The 14,110-nt window shown below is 43.5% G+C and overlaps 1 protein-coding gene across 1 annotated transcript; it reads right to left on the minus strand.

The window, feature by feature from the left end:
- Window positions 1–225: 225 nt before the first annotated feature.
- Window positions 226–7,908, minus strand: LOC127016702 (C-type lectin domain family 2 member L-like). Its single transcript, XM_050897409.1, has 5 exons — window positions 7,839–7,908; window positions 5,936–6,019; window positions 5,061–5,245; window positions 3,826–3,926; window positions 226–2,163 (listed from the first exon to the last, which is right to left on the minus strand). Exons 1-5 carry the CDS (start codon window positions 7,906–7,908, stop codon window positions 2,046–2,048), a joined length of 558 nt encoding a protein of 185 aa, XP_050753366.1. The 3' UTR covers window positions 226–2,045.
- Window positions 7,909–14,110: the final 6,202 nt, after the last annotated feature.

Here is a 14,110-nt window from a genome sequence, read left to right on the forward strand (position 1 = left end):
AGTATGAAAATGTGTTAGAAGTGTTAGAAAGTGAAATGCATTCTTTTTTGGGTCAAATGTCTTGTCTCATGTCAACCCCAACATTATGATTAAAGATCTTTTCATATTCAAAACCTGAAAATTTTATTTTGCTTCAGTCTGGTAATTTTTTTTTCCCAAATGGTGCCTGAGCTGAAAAATACTTTTAATGGCACAATATTAAGACACAAACCACTGTAATTCAGAGGCTCTGTAAAGATATTTATTGAGTATCTTTTCAGGACTATTGCACATATCATATCCTTCAGAGCTAGTTCATTTAAAAACATTGCCAAATAATCCCCCCCTCCAACTAGTTACATATAAATTAACACATAGATTATTAGGCTATTCATGCTGTAGAGTCCTATTACCATGCCTATAAAGAATACAAGCAATTAAAAAAAGTGTAGTTCAGCAAAATTAGTGATCATATATAAATAAACATCTTAAAGTCACAAGTTGTTAACAATATCCATACTGCACGGTCCTGTTACAGTAAAGTCCTATTGTCACAGAAAATAATGAAGGCATAAACAAGATGCTGAATAAAATGAGACAGCAATTAAATTCGCATAAAAACACAGTGACGCAAAAAGAATTACAAATAGGACAAAAAACCCCAATGAACCAACAACACTCCAAATAACCTGTCAAACATGGTGCAATTTTACATTCTTAAAAAATGGGAAGACACAATTATCTTCCCTTCCCTGAAACTACAGTGCACTCTAGCGGCTACTCCAAAAATGGCTCCACTTGCTCCTTCAAGAAGTCCCACGGAGTCCAAAGGCCTTTCTATAGCACCCAGATCACAAGAAAATCAATTTTCCAGATTTTATTCTGAGCAGGGAAGTATTTTGCCCTGCTACGCACGCGAATTTCCCATTCTTCCTTCTCTAGAAACCCAATAGGAATAGTCTTTGCAGGAAAATAAGCTGCTTTTCTTCCTCTGGGTCAAACGGCACTCAATCTTCAGGTTACCTGCTAGACATGAGTGGACAGAGTTCAGCGGGATTGCACCCTAATTCTGTTCACGCTCATAGCAACTCAACAGCACTGGGTGTTGCTGCTGAAAATGATACGCACACAGAAGAAAACACTGATAGTCCATCCAGAAATGTACTGCTTGCTTAGAAGCCTCATGCTCCGACAGGCACAGGACACACGGAAACCACGGAAAAACATCCTTTGCTGTTAATTCTCTTATTCTCTACTCGTGATTTTGCCTATTCGCACTGAGGACTATTTCTAACTTTACAACATTAATGCCTGCAGCTTCACTATTACTTTTTCAGTTCAAACTCTTTTTCCCCATCAGTGAAGATGCTCAGATAAATAAATTATGTATTCTGACTTTTTTTGCTAAGATAAGTGCTGTGGGAAGGAGAACTTCAGGTGCAGTGCAGCTACGTAAATCCCAATGATAATACTGTCAAGCTAATTTAACAAGATTAATGTAAAATAACATTAACAAAACATTGAATACAATGCAGAGTCACATAAGATGCACCCCATCAAACTGGGAGAGTGAAATCTGCAATGATCCTGTCTAAAACAACAGTGCTCATTTCTGCATCATCCTGTATCTGAGAGGCACTGGCAGACCTTCAGACAGACCCACTTCACAACCCATCCCTGCACACAGAGCTTGGCTAAGGGAAAAGCAGAACAAATACCTCCAACTGCACACCAAAAAGGAAAAGAAACAGCAGCTGCTTAGGATCCTACAAGAGAAGAGTTAATGGAAGAAATACTGATGACACAGCAAAAAGAAACTACAGGATGAGCAGTAGCTAGAAACATGGGGCAAGGAAACGACTTATCAAGATGCTGAAGTGAGCCTTTTGAATGGTATCTTTAAAAAACAGAGGCTTCCTCCATGGGTGGAGAATTCTGGCTACCAGAAAAGTCATTCACCTCCAGGCAGGAGCTGAGACGCATTCCCAGGTCCCAAAGTATACACACAGCCTGTGCAGACATCGCATCAGAGCGCGAAGTGTCAAGGGTGGTGGCTTCGTCCACCTTTATCGTGCTAAGCTAATATTCAAGCTACAGACCCACTTCCTGGTTAAATAACATCCAGACGCTGAGACTCCTTTTGACTCAAGATAGGCACAGTTTCCAGAGCCTTTTACTTCAATCCTGTAAGGGAGAATGAAAGACACAATTACTTTGACACCCACAACCAAATAATGCAATAGAGCAAAGGGAACTACGGGGATCACAGGTTCTCTTTGTACAAAGGCTGATTTACCACAGGCAAGGCATCGCAGGAGGAGATGGCTTGTGCTTTGAAGAGAATACCACAGATTGTCTTTTTTTAATGGGACCCAGCCCCCAGAATACAAAATCTAGGACATGCAGTACTCTTGCATCTTGTCTAGTGGTCGTCTAGTGAAATATGCCCTTAGAGCAGAGACTGGAATTCAGGTTTACCCTTCTCAAGGATGCTGCACTATCAAGACCGGCTCCACCTTTGACTTCCACATCCTTCTATACAGCTAAAATGTTCCAGCAGAAGCTGTGAAACAAATGTCTCTCTCATTTCCCTCTTCCTCAGAACCGAAGACTGGCACTATGGTTAAGGGGTGGTGGAAAACAGGAAGCGAACCTCCGTTTCCACACCATAGGTGTCCCTACGTCAGAGGTAAGGGTCTCCTTTGCCAACTCTGTTTTCAAACAAAGTGTTACAGTGTTCTGTGAATAGGCCAACCAAACTAGTATGGTCTCTGGAAAAGCCAAGGGACAAATCCCCACCAGCGTTAACATGACTCTAATACCAACTGAGCTTAGACATCAAGGTGTTCACCTTTCTAAAGACAGGAGGGGCAGTTTGAGGCAAGCACAGCAGCAGAAGTCTAAGAATGTGAACAACTTCATCACTGAAAATGAAAGCATCAGTGGATGTTTGTATTGCAGGCAGGGGATAAGCAAAAGCGGGAAGGACTGCAATTTTCAACTTGAGATGCCTACGTGCTGCTCACATCTCACATTAAATGCATAAGGTCTTTATCAGATCAAGCCCTCAAGTCTTGGGGATGAACTGAATATAGTCATGCACCACTAGTAATGTCACAAACATAAAGGTATTTAAATTTTCCACTTTTTAAGTTAATTTCAGACTTGTGAAATCTCAATGCTTATTACTGTCACTGGTAATTCCACCAACTCCTGCCAGCAGCTGCCCAAGGACAAGAAGCAGCAGTCTCTGAGAAGATGGGACAGCTGTCAATGGGAGGAACAAACTGCCCCACACCTGACACCGGTGGGACAGAACACAGGGCCATGACCACAGAGCAGCTCATGCAACATAAATTCACAGCTTCACCTTTCCCTCCAGCAGCCTTTTTTGTAGGCACATTCTATAAGAAGTATGAAAACATCTCTTAGAAGCCTCCCAAATACCTTTGCTATAAACCTCATGCAGGTTGCATGCAGGTTTGCACTTTTGCAAAATATATTCTATAATGAGGAATTTGTGTTATTGTAATCTTCCGTTCCTCCCCCCATTGCTTTGGTATCTTGGTGGTTTAACTTTCACTTTGCTATACTGTCTGTTACCATGAACTTGGTCTCATGTTGCTTCTGAACCTGGCATTACAAATTTATCTCCTAACTTTAATCTGTCACAGTTTTAACAATGCTATGTGAAATCTTAATTGTATTCCATGCTCTCTCCTCAGTCATCCCTTCAACATCATTACCAATATTTCTTTCAAGTCACTATCTCTATCTGTATTAGTTATCCTTTCTTACTCCCCTATAATCTAGTATCACCAGCAAAAACCCTCATCATCGACTTACAGTTTATTGTCTAATGCTTTCCCATTTACCCAAAAGAACTCTTCATTTCTTTTATAGAGTCCAATCCACGGGTCTTGCTTTGTTATCTTCACCATAAAACTCTGTAGGAATAAACCCGTATGAGAAAAGAAGTTTTGCATGTTCAGTCCAGTTATCAAAATACAGTTTTTGATCCAGGGCTAGAAAACAAAACAATGATCTTGCCTTTCTTCCAGAAGAAACAATATTGAAAATTAAATCTATAGAGTACTGCAGCATCTGGATCTTGTGCAATCCACGTAACTGAAAGAGAACTTAGAACTCGATCAGAAATCAAATGGATTAATTTTGAGACAGGATCCCTGCAGCACTCAGATATGGTAGTGACAGAAATGCCAACTATGAGAACACAAGTATACGACTGAATATTAAGAACTGCTACGGAACTGCAAATGTATCATTTTACTGTCTCTCCACAAGAAAGTCTTCAAAGAATGATGAACAGCTTTGCAGCTAACACATTTCTCCATCGCTGATATGTCTTCATCATATTGAGTTTTTCTTATGAGCTAGCAAGGATTTGTGGAAGACATTTTAGAGATTAGTAAGGAAGATCCTTGCCCCATTGTGTGCAACAGAACTGACATCTGCACCCAGTACGCCCATTTTACTGGTGTCTGTGATAGGGTTGACTGACCTAGAGAGAGGCTGTTTTAAAATATCAAGGTCTGTTATCAAGGTCTGTAACAGATATAGAAGAATATATTCTCCTAGGTCTTTGTGCTAGGTGGAGTCTTTCCTAATACTGTAGTATAATACAGAAAAAGATGCTCCAAGCTGTGGTTAGGATAACCAAGACTAACATGTGGTTAGTGGTCAAGACTAACATATCTACCAATTTGGTTGTCATTAACCTATCTTGCCAAGAGAGAACAGTTGTCTAATTAAAGATAAATGAGATGCAGCCGTGTTTACCCTGATAGTTGCCTTCAATGTGAGTACTGATAGCTGTGAACAGCACCAAATTTAACTCAGATAGGCCTCGGACATTTTCTAAAACAACAACTGTTAAAACTGATGTTTACTGTTTGCAGGGAGAGGTGGCATGCAGCTTTCTGCAAGCTGTGACTCGTCACGGTCTTTGCATCAGATTTCAAACAATTCAACTTAAGAGGCTGGAAGAACACACTGGTTCATTGTGCAGCTCCCTAGAAGTGAGATGGGGTGAAACCAGGACCCCCCTTTTGTCCCCTTACCAGTTCCTGATGATTTTCAATCACCAGGAGGGAAGCATTGTGCAAAGAGCAGAGGCTCTGACTGGAGTTCCAGTTGGCTTCACCCTCTGAGAGGTAGTAGCATTTCCTCTGGAAATACAGCCAACCTGATGGACAGACTTCCAGGGAAGGACAGACAGGAAAATCTTTGGCCGAAGAACGGTTTACTGTGAAAAGACAAAAACCAATCTACCTATTTCTTCCAACTGAAACAAGTTTCTGGAGCTTTTTAGCTTGCTTTCTGACTGCATCGTTGAAAATCACTGAAGTCTAACCATAGCGTTATTACTTCTGCCCAGCAGAAATAATTATTGTAAACTAATTATATACTCTGGCTCCTGCACCCTTATGGTTGCTGACATACCTTTAAAGTGATGATCACGGGCAGGTTGATAGAAGTAGCTGAGAAGGTGGTAATAACATAACCTCCTAGGACTCTCCTACAACTTAAATATCTCTGACAACTACAGTTTTTGCAAGCGTTGCTTCCTTGCAGCTGAATTAATAGCTTTATTATAGTGTCATTTTTTGAAGCACTACAGATTGGTTGCAAAGAACAATCTTCCATTTGTTATTTGTTTTCTTGAACTTGGATTAAAACCAACAGTGAGGTTATAAACTTGAATGCCAGAAGTACACTAAACTGAGCACTCCCTAACGCCACTGCAACTAGTGGAGTCATTTCTCCAGCACTTGACCACAATTTTAAACATTATGTCATGAGACATCTATTTAACTTTGAGATAAGGTAAGTTCTGAATAAACCTTTTGAGGTTTTGAGGGACTTCCGACAACCTAAAACTCTGGTAATTTCTAAGGCTAATTATATTTTCTTTTTAAATTATTTACACACTTACCAAACTGAATACACAAAATCAAAATGACAGCAGCAGCAAGGACTCCAGTAACACCTCGCCATAACCAGATATTTGAAAACAGACCTGAAAAAAGAAATGTCAGGAATTTAACCAAAAAAAAAAAAAAACCTGTTGTGGTTTGAACCCAGCCAGCAACTAAGCCCCACACAGCCGCTCCCTCCTCCCCCCTCCCAGTGGGATGGGGAGGAGAATCAGAAAAAAAAAGTAAAACTTGTGGGTTGAGATAAGAACAGCTTAATAACTGAAATAAAATATAATACTAACTAATAATAATAAAAATATTATAATAAGAATAGTAATTGTAATGAAAAGGAATATAACAAAAAAGAGAGAAATAAAACCCAAGAAAAGACAAGTGATGCACTGTGCAATTGCTCAGCACCCACTGACTGATGCCCAAGCAGTGATCCCCCCCTCCCGGCCAACTCCCCCGTTTATATACTGGGCATGACATTACATGGTATGGAATACCCCTTTGGCTAGTTCAGGTCAGCTGCCCCGGCTATGCTCCCTCCCAGCTTCTTGCACACCTGCTTGCTGGCAGAGCATGGGAAACTGAAAAGTCCTTACTTAAGATAAGCACTACTTAGCAACGACTAAAACACCAGTGTGTTATCAACATTATTCTCACACTAAATCCAAAACACAGCACTGTACCAGCTACTAAGAAGCAAATTAACTCTATCCCAGCTGAAACCAGGACAAAACCACAACCAGCTGACAGGGGAGTAGAGCCCAAGCTGTTGCAAAAAAAGTCGCTCTCCGTGGAAAGCGGGCTGGGAGCAGAGCTGGACACTAGGAAGTGTGTGACATGTAGCTTGTCATCACAAAGCTACTTAGCTAACAAGAACTCTGAATTACTCTGAATTTTAATTACATTATCCAGAACTTAACCTAATAGTGAGGTAGTTCCCAACACTCCAAAGTGATCGAAAAAGAAAGAAGTGAGCACGGAACAAATGAGGGCAAAGACAGTAAGTCTGAGGTTGACCTAATGCCTGAACATGGCACGATCAAGAGAAATAAGACAAGTCATCATCTCCGGGGCCCAAAACTTCTCATGAAGAACATCCAGCCTTATCCCACAGCAACAGCTTTTCTGAGTCTCCTTTTCTTCCCATTTCCCTTCCAGGAGCAAGCAGTGAGCTGGGTTTGGAAGTGGGAAGGACCCACCAACTTGCCACCGCCGTATCTTGTGTCCAACTTCGCAGGCAGTAGCAGGGGACGAGGTGCCCCTGACAGGCTGCAAAGGGAGGGTCCCCTCCCACTGGCGGTCACTCTGCTGCCAGCACAGGGGTCTGCCCGGGCAGCCTCCTACCTCTGTGAAGAGCCACAGCACACAAATGGGGTTATCTAGCCTCCACGCACAAGGTGAGCCCCACGGGATGCTGGCACGGGGCTGATTCCCAGCCGGCCCCACGCACGCCGCAGTCCACACGCTGCCCGGCACCTCCGGGCATTTCTCGGGTGGGTCTTGCAGGCCGGAGCCAGGCGCCGTCCGCCTCCCCGCCAGCCCGGGCTGCCCCGGGCGGCCTGGCGCCCCTCGACGGCGGAACCTCCACCGGATCGGTGCCTCCACGCCGGGCGGGCACCCGGAGACGTGCCCCGGCCAGGGGGGTTTTCCAGCGGCCCGGCGGCTCCCGGGACGCCGCAGGGCAGCAGCCGCGGCGCCCAGCCCCACGGCTCCACTCCCGGGCCGGCCGGAGCGGGCGGCGTACCCGCCCCGGGGCCGGGGGCTGCACGGCGACTCACTCCCCGACGGCGCGCCCGCTCTCGCTCCCTCTCTCCGGCGGGGTCTCTTGGCTCCCCGCCCGGCTGCGGCCACGGGAGCCCCCGCGGCGTACCGTCCCCGCTCCCGGCCCCTCTCCCTTTGCCCCTTCACCTTTGCGGGACCCCGTCCCTCGCCTCGGGGAGCCGCTGCGCTCGCCACTGCCGCCCCCTCGGCGTCCCATGGGTGCGGAGCGGCTGCCCCGCCGGGTGGGGAGATCACGGGGCCGGAACTGCCGGAGCGCCCGGCCGCGGGGGTGGGGGTAGGGGGAGGCCGGCGGCCGGGATCCGCTTCCCCTTGCCCCGGCCCCGGCCCCGGCCCCGGCAGCCGGGGGGGGGGGCGCGGGGAGGGGCCGGTGTGTGGGCTCGGTTCTTTGTGATAGAAAAAGGAAATGGGAAATGGTTTAAGAAGAACTTGGCTCCCACCAGATCTCGCTGCGATTCTCTGACATCAGCAAACTTCGGGACTTGGGACGGACCTGACATAAAGGCAGAAGGGTCTTGCTGCCTGTCTATTTAAATGTTGACTACTTGAAACCTGATCTCTTTGGAAAACCTGGCCAGACATTTGCCTCACCCGGGAAAGCATAAAGCCTGATGATTCTGACTTGCCAGCTGTGGGGATGAAGGCATAGCAGAAGTTGCAGCATTGCTTGTAAGACAGGGCCATACAACCCCAGGAGGGTTGGCACACAGTACAGACGTTTCATCTGGTGTGTTATGCGCAATAACTGGTTTACTTACGACAGATCTTGGCTGTGTTTCACGTTCAAATAGCCAGAGGAACACGGCTCTCTTCAAGTCAACATGCGGGCTCTGTGCGAGGCTGGTGAGGAATTCAGTGACAGTTTATCCAAAACGGGCATCCATCTGTACCTGAGGAGAAAACCGTAAATAGAAAACCATGAGAATGGAGGGTTACACTTTATGCTTTCATTGCAGCCTCCAATTACTTTGATTGTCAAGGATTTTGAGCAGTAGTCAGTTGCTGAAAATTATCTCTAGATGTTTATATTTACAGGTAATAAAGAGCCATATAAACTTTGTACTTCCATAAATATAAATTGACTTGCAGTTGATTTTAGCCTTTGTCTGCAGCAGATGCTCATTTAAGCAATGGACTGGGAGAGCTGGACAGACCAGCATGCCCAGGATGACACTAGAGAAGAAACAGGAGGGCACAACAGAACACAACAGAACACAAAAGGGTGAAGAAGAATCCAAAAGATATGTGCGAACAAGGCTTAAAGCACGGTGGCTTCAGGGAAGTTAGCCAACTGAAGACTCCTAGGAGAGGGAGCATGGGAGAGGGAAGAGGTGATGGGTCCAGAGAGCACAAGCTGTAGATACTTCAAGAGGTTTTGCAAGACCTGAGTCCAGAGGGACAGAGAATGAGAGCGGGGTGTGGAATTAGGGCAGCAGAGACGTTCAATACCTGTTTCATATAGAGCAGATTTTGCATACAAGGAGATAGTAGAATACGAATGTATGCACAGCTGTTATTCTGAGAACACATTATTCAGCATTTATTCACTCTGAAGAAGTGGCTCGCTCTCTTGCCATTCAGTCCTGCCTGTCACTGAGGTAAAAAATAACTTACTGTGGCTTATAATCACAGAGCATTCACAGGTACTCTTTTCACGCTTACTCACCCACTAATACAGAAGATACTTTTGACAGTTGCAGGCCATTTTCCAGGCTGACAAAAAAACCTGAGAACCTGTAACATATTCAGTTGTGAATCATCTGATGCTCCAAAACAAATAGTTGTTAACCCCAGATGCTTATAACTGAGACACTTGACCTTTACTTTACCTGATCAGTTTGCCTAAGACACCTCCAGACTGAAGAGTAAGCAGCCTGCTGCTGTTATTGAGGATGTGTGATTTGGCAGGTTCCCACCACCGCAGCTTAACGCTTCAGTGAGGGAGGGCTGCTGCTGAGCTACCAATAGACTAGTTGAGCATTTGCACTGAGTGTTCAGGCTGATCTTGGAGGAGGAGAGTTCATCCTCATACCCGAGCAGAATGCAGTGTACCGACTGAGTGCAAGAGGGACACTTGTCCAACCCACGCTCAGCTGCTGGCTCTCCTTTCTTGTGCCTTACCAGCTTGAGGCATACGGGCCTCTGCGAAGGTAAGTCTGCAAATTCCTCTGCACAGGTAACTCCCACGGACATCACTGCAGACTGTTGGAGTGCTGAGGACAGCTGTTCAGAAAAGGAAAATGTTTATTTTTGGAGGGAAAAAAATGTCTCCCATAAGGCACTGCAAGGGCGATATATTTATTTTTTTATAGGCGTATTTGGTTTCATGGAATGTTCCCACATTTCATAAAATGAAGATTGAAAAAGAAGATAGGAATTTCTTAAAGGAAAAAGGCAAAAGACAAAAATACCCTCCAAACTGAATCACTGGAAAATGACTTTATTAAATTTAAAATGATGTAGGGAGAAAATGCAAACATTCTAAGTAAAAAGCATGGCATTTTACAAAAGAAATTGTTTTCTCTGGAAAAAATTTGGCCCCTGCAGTACTAGGAGTCTCATGGGACTGACTCAAAAAGTTACAGTTGGATTCTGTGATGCCACCTCCTGCTTGCTGCTACCACAAATAATCTTTGATTAACTTTTATCACCCACTAACATGCTGCCTCTAAGTTTTCTGAAGAATTGCATTCAAGTTATGCAAGGAGTAATCCCTGCATGTCAGATACTTAGAGGCAGAGTATACATGTAGGAAACATCTGCACTGTGGTCACAGCAGCGTACTGCAGGGACCACCGAGTTCGACTGCCACTAAACAGCTCCCACGCTAGTAGCAATCTCGCTGTGATTGCCCAGACTGGGGTGGACTGATTTGCCTTGCTCTTGGTTGACTTGGTCAGTTCGTTTCTATCTATCTCCCTCCCCAGTCAATGGAAGAACTATTAGTGAGTTCAAAATCTTTAGTCAGACCTTGAGGCATTTGTACCCCAAAGACTTTGACTTCTGCTATTTTGGAGTGCTCTGGAAACTCTTGTAAAGTCTACAAGTATCAGACAAGTGTTAGTTTCTTAAGGTCCCACTGAACTGGGCCAATCCATTTATTAGAAAAGGAGGTGAATTAATATTGTGTTTCTTTTTACATTTTTTAAAGCTAGTAACCCTCCACTGATCCATTGGTAGGTACCTCTCATGCAGCAAAAAGCACAGCTTATGTGTAATGTTTCAACTGTACTCCCCCAAAGCCTCGAGATCTCAGTATGCCTCTGTACCATAGGAATCCTGCCAGTAAATAAAAAGGAGGAAGGTACTGAAAGATTTGCTTTTTGCTTACTATTCCTGAAATTTATTTTTTATTAGTCCTGTGTTCAGCTGAACAAAAATACATTTCTTTCTTAATAGTTATAAAATTTTTACTGTTCTAGTGCCTATTACTTTTTGAGGTGATATATTTTCAGGATGGTATTGCGAGGTTCCTGCAATTCCCAAAGTGAAATCGTTAGACTGGAAATACAAATGCATTTGCTATCTTTAAGTTGCAAACATTTCTGTTGTATAACATGAAACTAGTCAGATGAGTAAAAATAATACTGGAAATATCCATGTTTCAGACAATAAAATGAAAGAAAAAGATGAAGGATGAATGTAGCAGAAGTAACATTGAGTGGCTTATGGGACATCATGTGTGCTTAGTAGTTTGGAACATTAAAAAAGTTAGTCTCCTTTAGAAAGTATTTAACAGAGGTATTAGCAGATTGTATTTACTGCAGAAGTTAAGTTAGTATTTGAGAAGTAGTAAGCCTTTTGTGAAGTGCCAGGTTGAGAATACTGCATATGTCAGACAACTAGGTCTTTTACACCAAAAAAGCTCAGTCATTCAGCTGCAGAAGTCTTGCAAAACATTATTTTGGAATGTTTTGGAATAGGAGGCACAAGAGAAAGGAATCCAGCTACGTTATCAGCTGTGTTGGTATTTTTGGTGAGGCTAGTATTCACTAGGATTGTTATTTACTTGTTTATAGCACTTGTGCGTTGTTATTATGTAGTAGAAGACTGTCCTGGTTTCAGCTGGGATAGAGTTAATTTTCTTCTTAGTAGCTGGTATAGTGCTGTTTTTTGGATTTAGTGTGAGAATGATGTTGATAACACACTGATGTTTTAGTTGTTGCTAAGTAGCACTTATCTTAAGCCAAGGACTTTTCAGTTTCCCATGCTCTGCCAGCAAGCAGGTGTGCAAGAAGCTGGGAGGGAGCATAGCCGGGGCAGCTGACCCGAACTACCCAAAGGGGTATTCCATACCATGTAATGTCATGCCCAGTATATAAACAGGGGGGAGTTGGCCGGGAGGGGCAGATCGCTGCTTGGGCATCAGTCAGCGGGTGGTGAGCAATTGCATTATCTTTTCTTGGGTGTTATTTCTTTTTTTTTTGTTATATTCTTTTTCATTACAATTATTATAATATTATTATTATTATTATTATTAGTTAGTAGTGTACTTTATTTTACTTCAGTTATTAAACTGTTCTTATCTCAACCCACGAGTTTTACTTTTTTTTTCTGATTCTCCTCCCCATCCCACTGGGAGGGGGGAGGGGGAAGGTGCTTAGTTGCTGGCTGGGGTTAAACCACAACAAAGACATACCCCCCATCTTCAAGAACTGACAGTCTTAACACTGAAAATGACCTGGCGGAGGATAGAAATAAGTAGGGAGGGTTGGAGTATGGAAGAGAAAGCACCAGAGCATTACAACAACATGAAAACAATTAACACTAGTAAGCTGAATAAAACAGGTAAAAATATAAAAATAAGCATGACAGGGAGATTAGGGTGGAAACCTCACATGATATAAAGAAGCTTATTTGGCTTTATCTACCGAACCTGATGGTCTGGCCATCAATAACAATTAGTAGCTGTACTTCCTGTAAGTGTTATCTTCCAGGAAAGTGCAGAATTTCTTTATAGATAATATGTGATTCACCATAGAGCAAACATCACGTTTAACACCTTGAAAAGTCACTCACCATTTCAAGCCTTTGCAGCCACAAACCAAAAAAGGTTCCAAAAAAGTCCAATCGTAGATTTTGCCAGTTGAGTTTGGTGTCACCATGTCCCCTGTACGGGTAGCAGGCGTCAGAATTTTCTCCCCAAAATGTCTGTAGGCTGCGCATCTGCACCAGGAAGCTCTTAGAGGCCAGAACTGAAACAACACCATGCAGCTACATCATCAGCCAGAGACCTCCATTGCTTCTACTGATAGGTCCATTCTCGACCAAAGAGGAGAAGAAAGAAGCGCGCGCAGCGATCACCTGTGACTTTTGAAGTGGTGAGTCATCCTGACATGGGCTTGACAGAGCTACTCGACTCAAGTTTCCTGTTCAGCACCCTGTGCAGTTGTCTCATGGCTGCAGCTGGCGGAGCCGAGCACCTTCCATCAAAGGCATGAATAACATTTGGACTGCTTAAAAAGGTTTCTTTTCCTAACCTGTATCAGTTTAACAGCTTTTCTTCCCAGCATTGCTTGCTGTAGTGCTGAAGGTACTGTAGCAAGAAGTACTGTCCTCCCTGGTGGACGAAAGCAAGGGAAGGATGTTGTATGAGAAGTGCAGTAAGAGACCTGCATGGGGTAATGGGTCTGCAGAGAGATCAGACCATCTCATGGTACGACGAGTATGTGCTAAAAAGGAAACCAATACACCATTGATTTATATGAGCATTGTAATATTGTCAGCGCTATCCTTCACCATATTCTTTATGTGTCCTATAAGCCTGCTTGCTGCTTTGACAGCAGATTTACATTGGCAGTACATCATCACTGAACTGTCCATCTGGCAGCAAAGTCCTTTTCTTACATTGATGCATTTATCATTTAGAACCATACAAAAAATTTTCCATGCACAATAGTGCACTAACTTCCTTTTTTTTGACATAAGATGTCACTTTTCATTGTAAGGTCAATTCACATGTCTTGTGTAGGCATCTGCATTTCTTCGCTATCTGTTGAAGTCCTTGATCACCTGAATAATCCAGGGTAGCCTGAAAATTTTGCTGTGTCAGTACTCTCTTCTTCCACTCCAGATAATATTAATATTAAATACTTTAGCAACATAACCAAGTTAGGTCTGGTGGTGGATTAGGCATATTATGGAACTGAAAGTAATCCTTATTACATAAATATTCAAAATCAGAGTGAGATGGGGAAAAATAATCAGTATGCACGGCATATCTGAGTAATATCTGACCTATTTCTGTTTAAAATACTTGTGTTCAATGAGAGTGGCTGATGAGGTAAGGAAAAAATGCTGCTGGTGGTTTGGAAACCAGGCATAGCTGTAAAACTTGAATATCTATTTCTTTCACACTGAGGTCCTAGGCGAGATTCTGTATGGTAAGTACTTAGAGCAAC

Source organism: Gymnogyps californianus, chromosome 1 (genome assembly GCF_018139145.2).
Source record: "Gymnogyps californianus isolate 813 chromosome 1, ASM1813914v2, whole genome shotgun sequence".
NCBI lineage: Eukaryota > Metazoa > Chordata > Aves > Accipitriformes > Cathartidae > Gymnogyps > Gymnogyps californianus.

Bases quoted from the DNA above. Each gene is read 5' to 3' on its own strand.
- LOC127016702 (XM_050897409.1), bottom strand. From the start codon at position 7,908: ATGGGACGCCGAGGGGGCGGCAGTGGCGAGCGCAGCGGCTCCCCGAGG. The intron at 5,246-5,935 runs GTAAGTGTGTAA...GTCTTTTCACAG, and splicing joins GATTTTGTGTATTCAGTTTG to TAAACCGTTCTTCGGCCAAA. The intron at 3,927-5,060 runs GTAAGGGGACAA...TTATTCCTACAG, and splicing joins TTGAAAATCATCAGGAACTG to AGTTTTATGGTGAAGATAAC.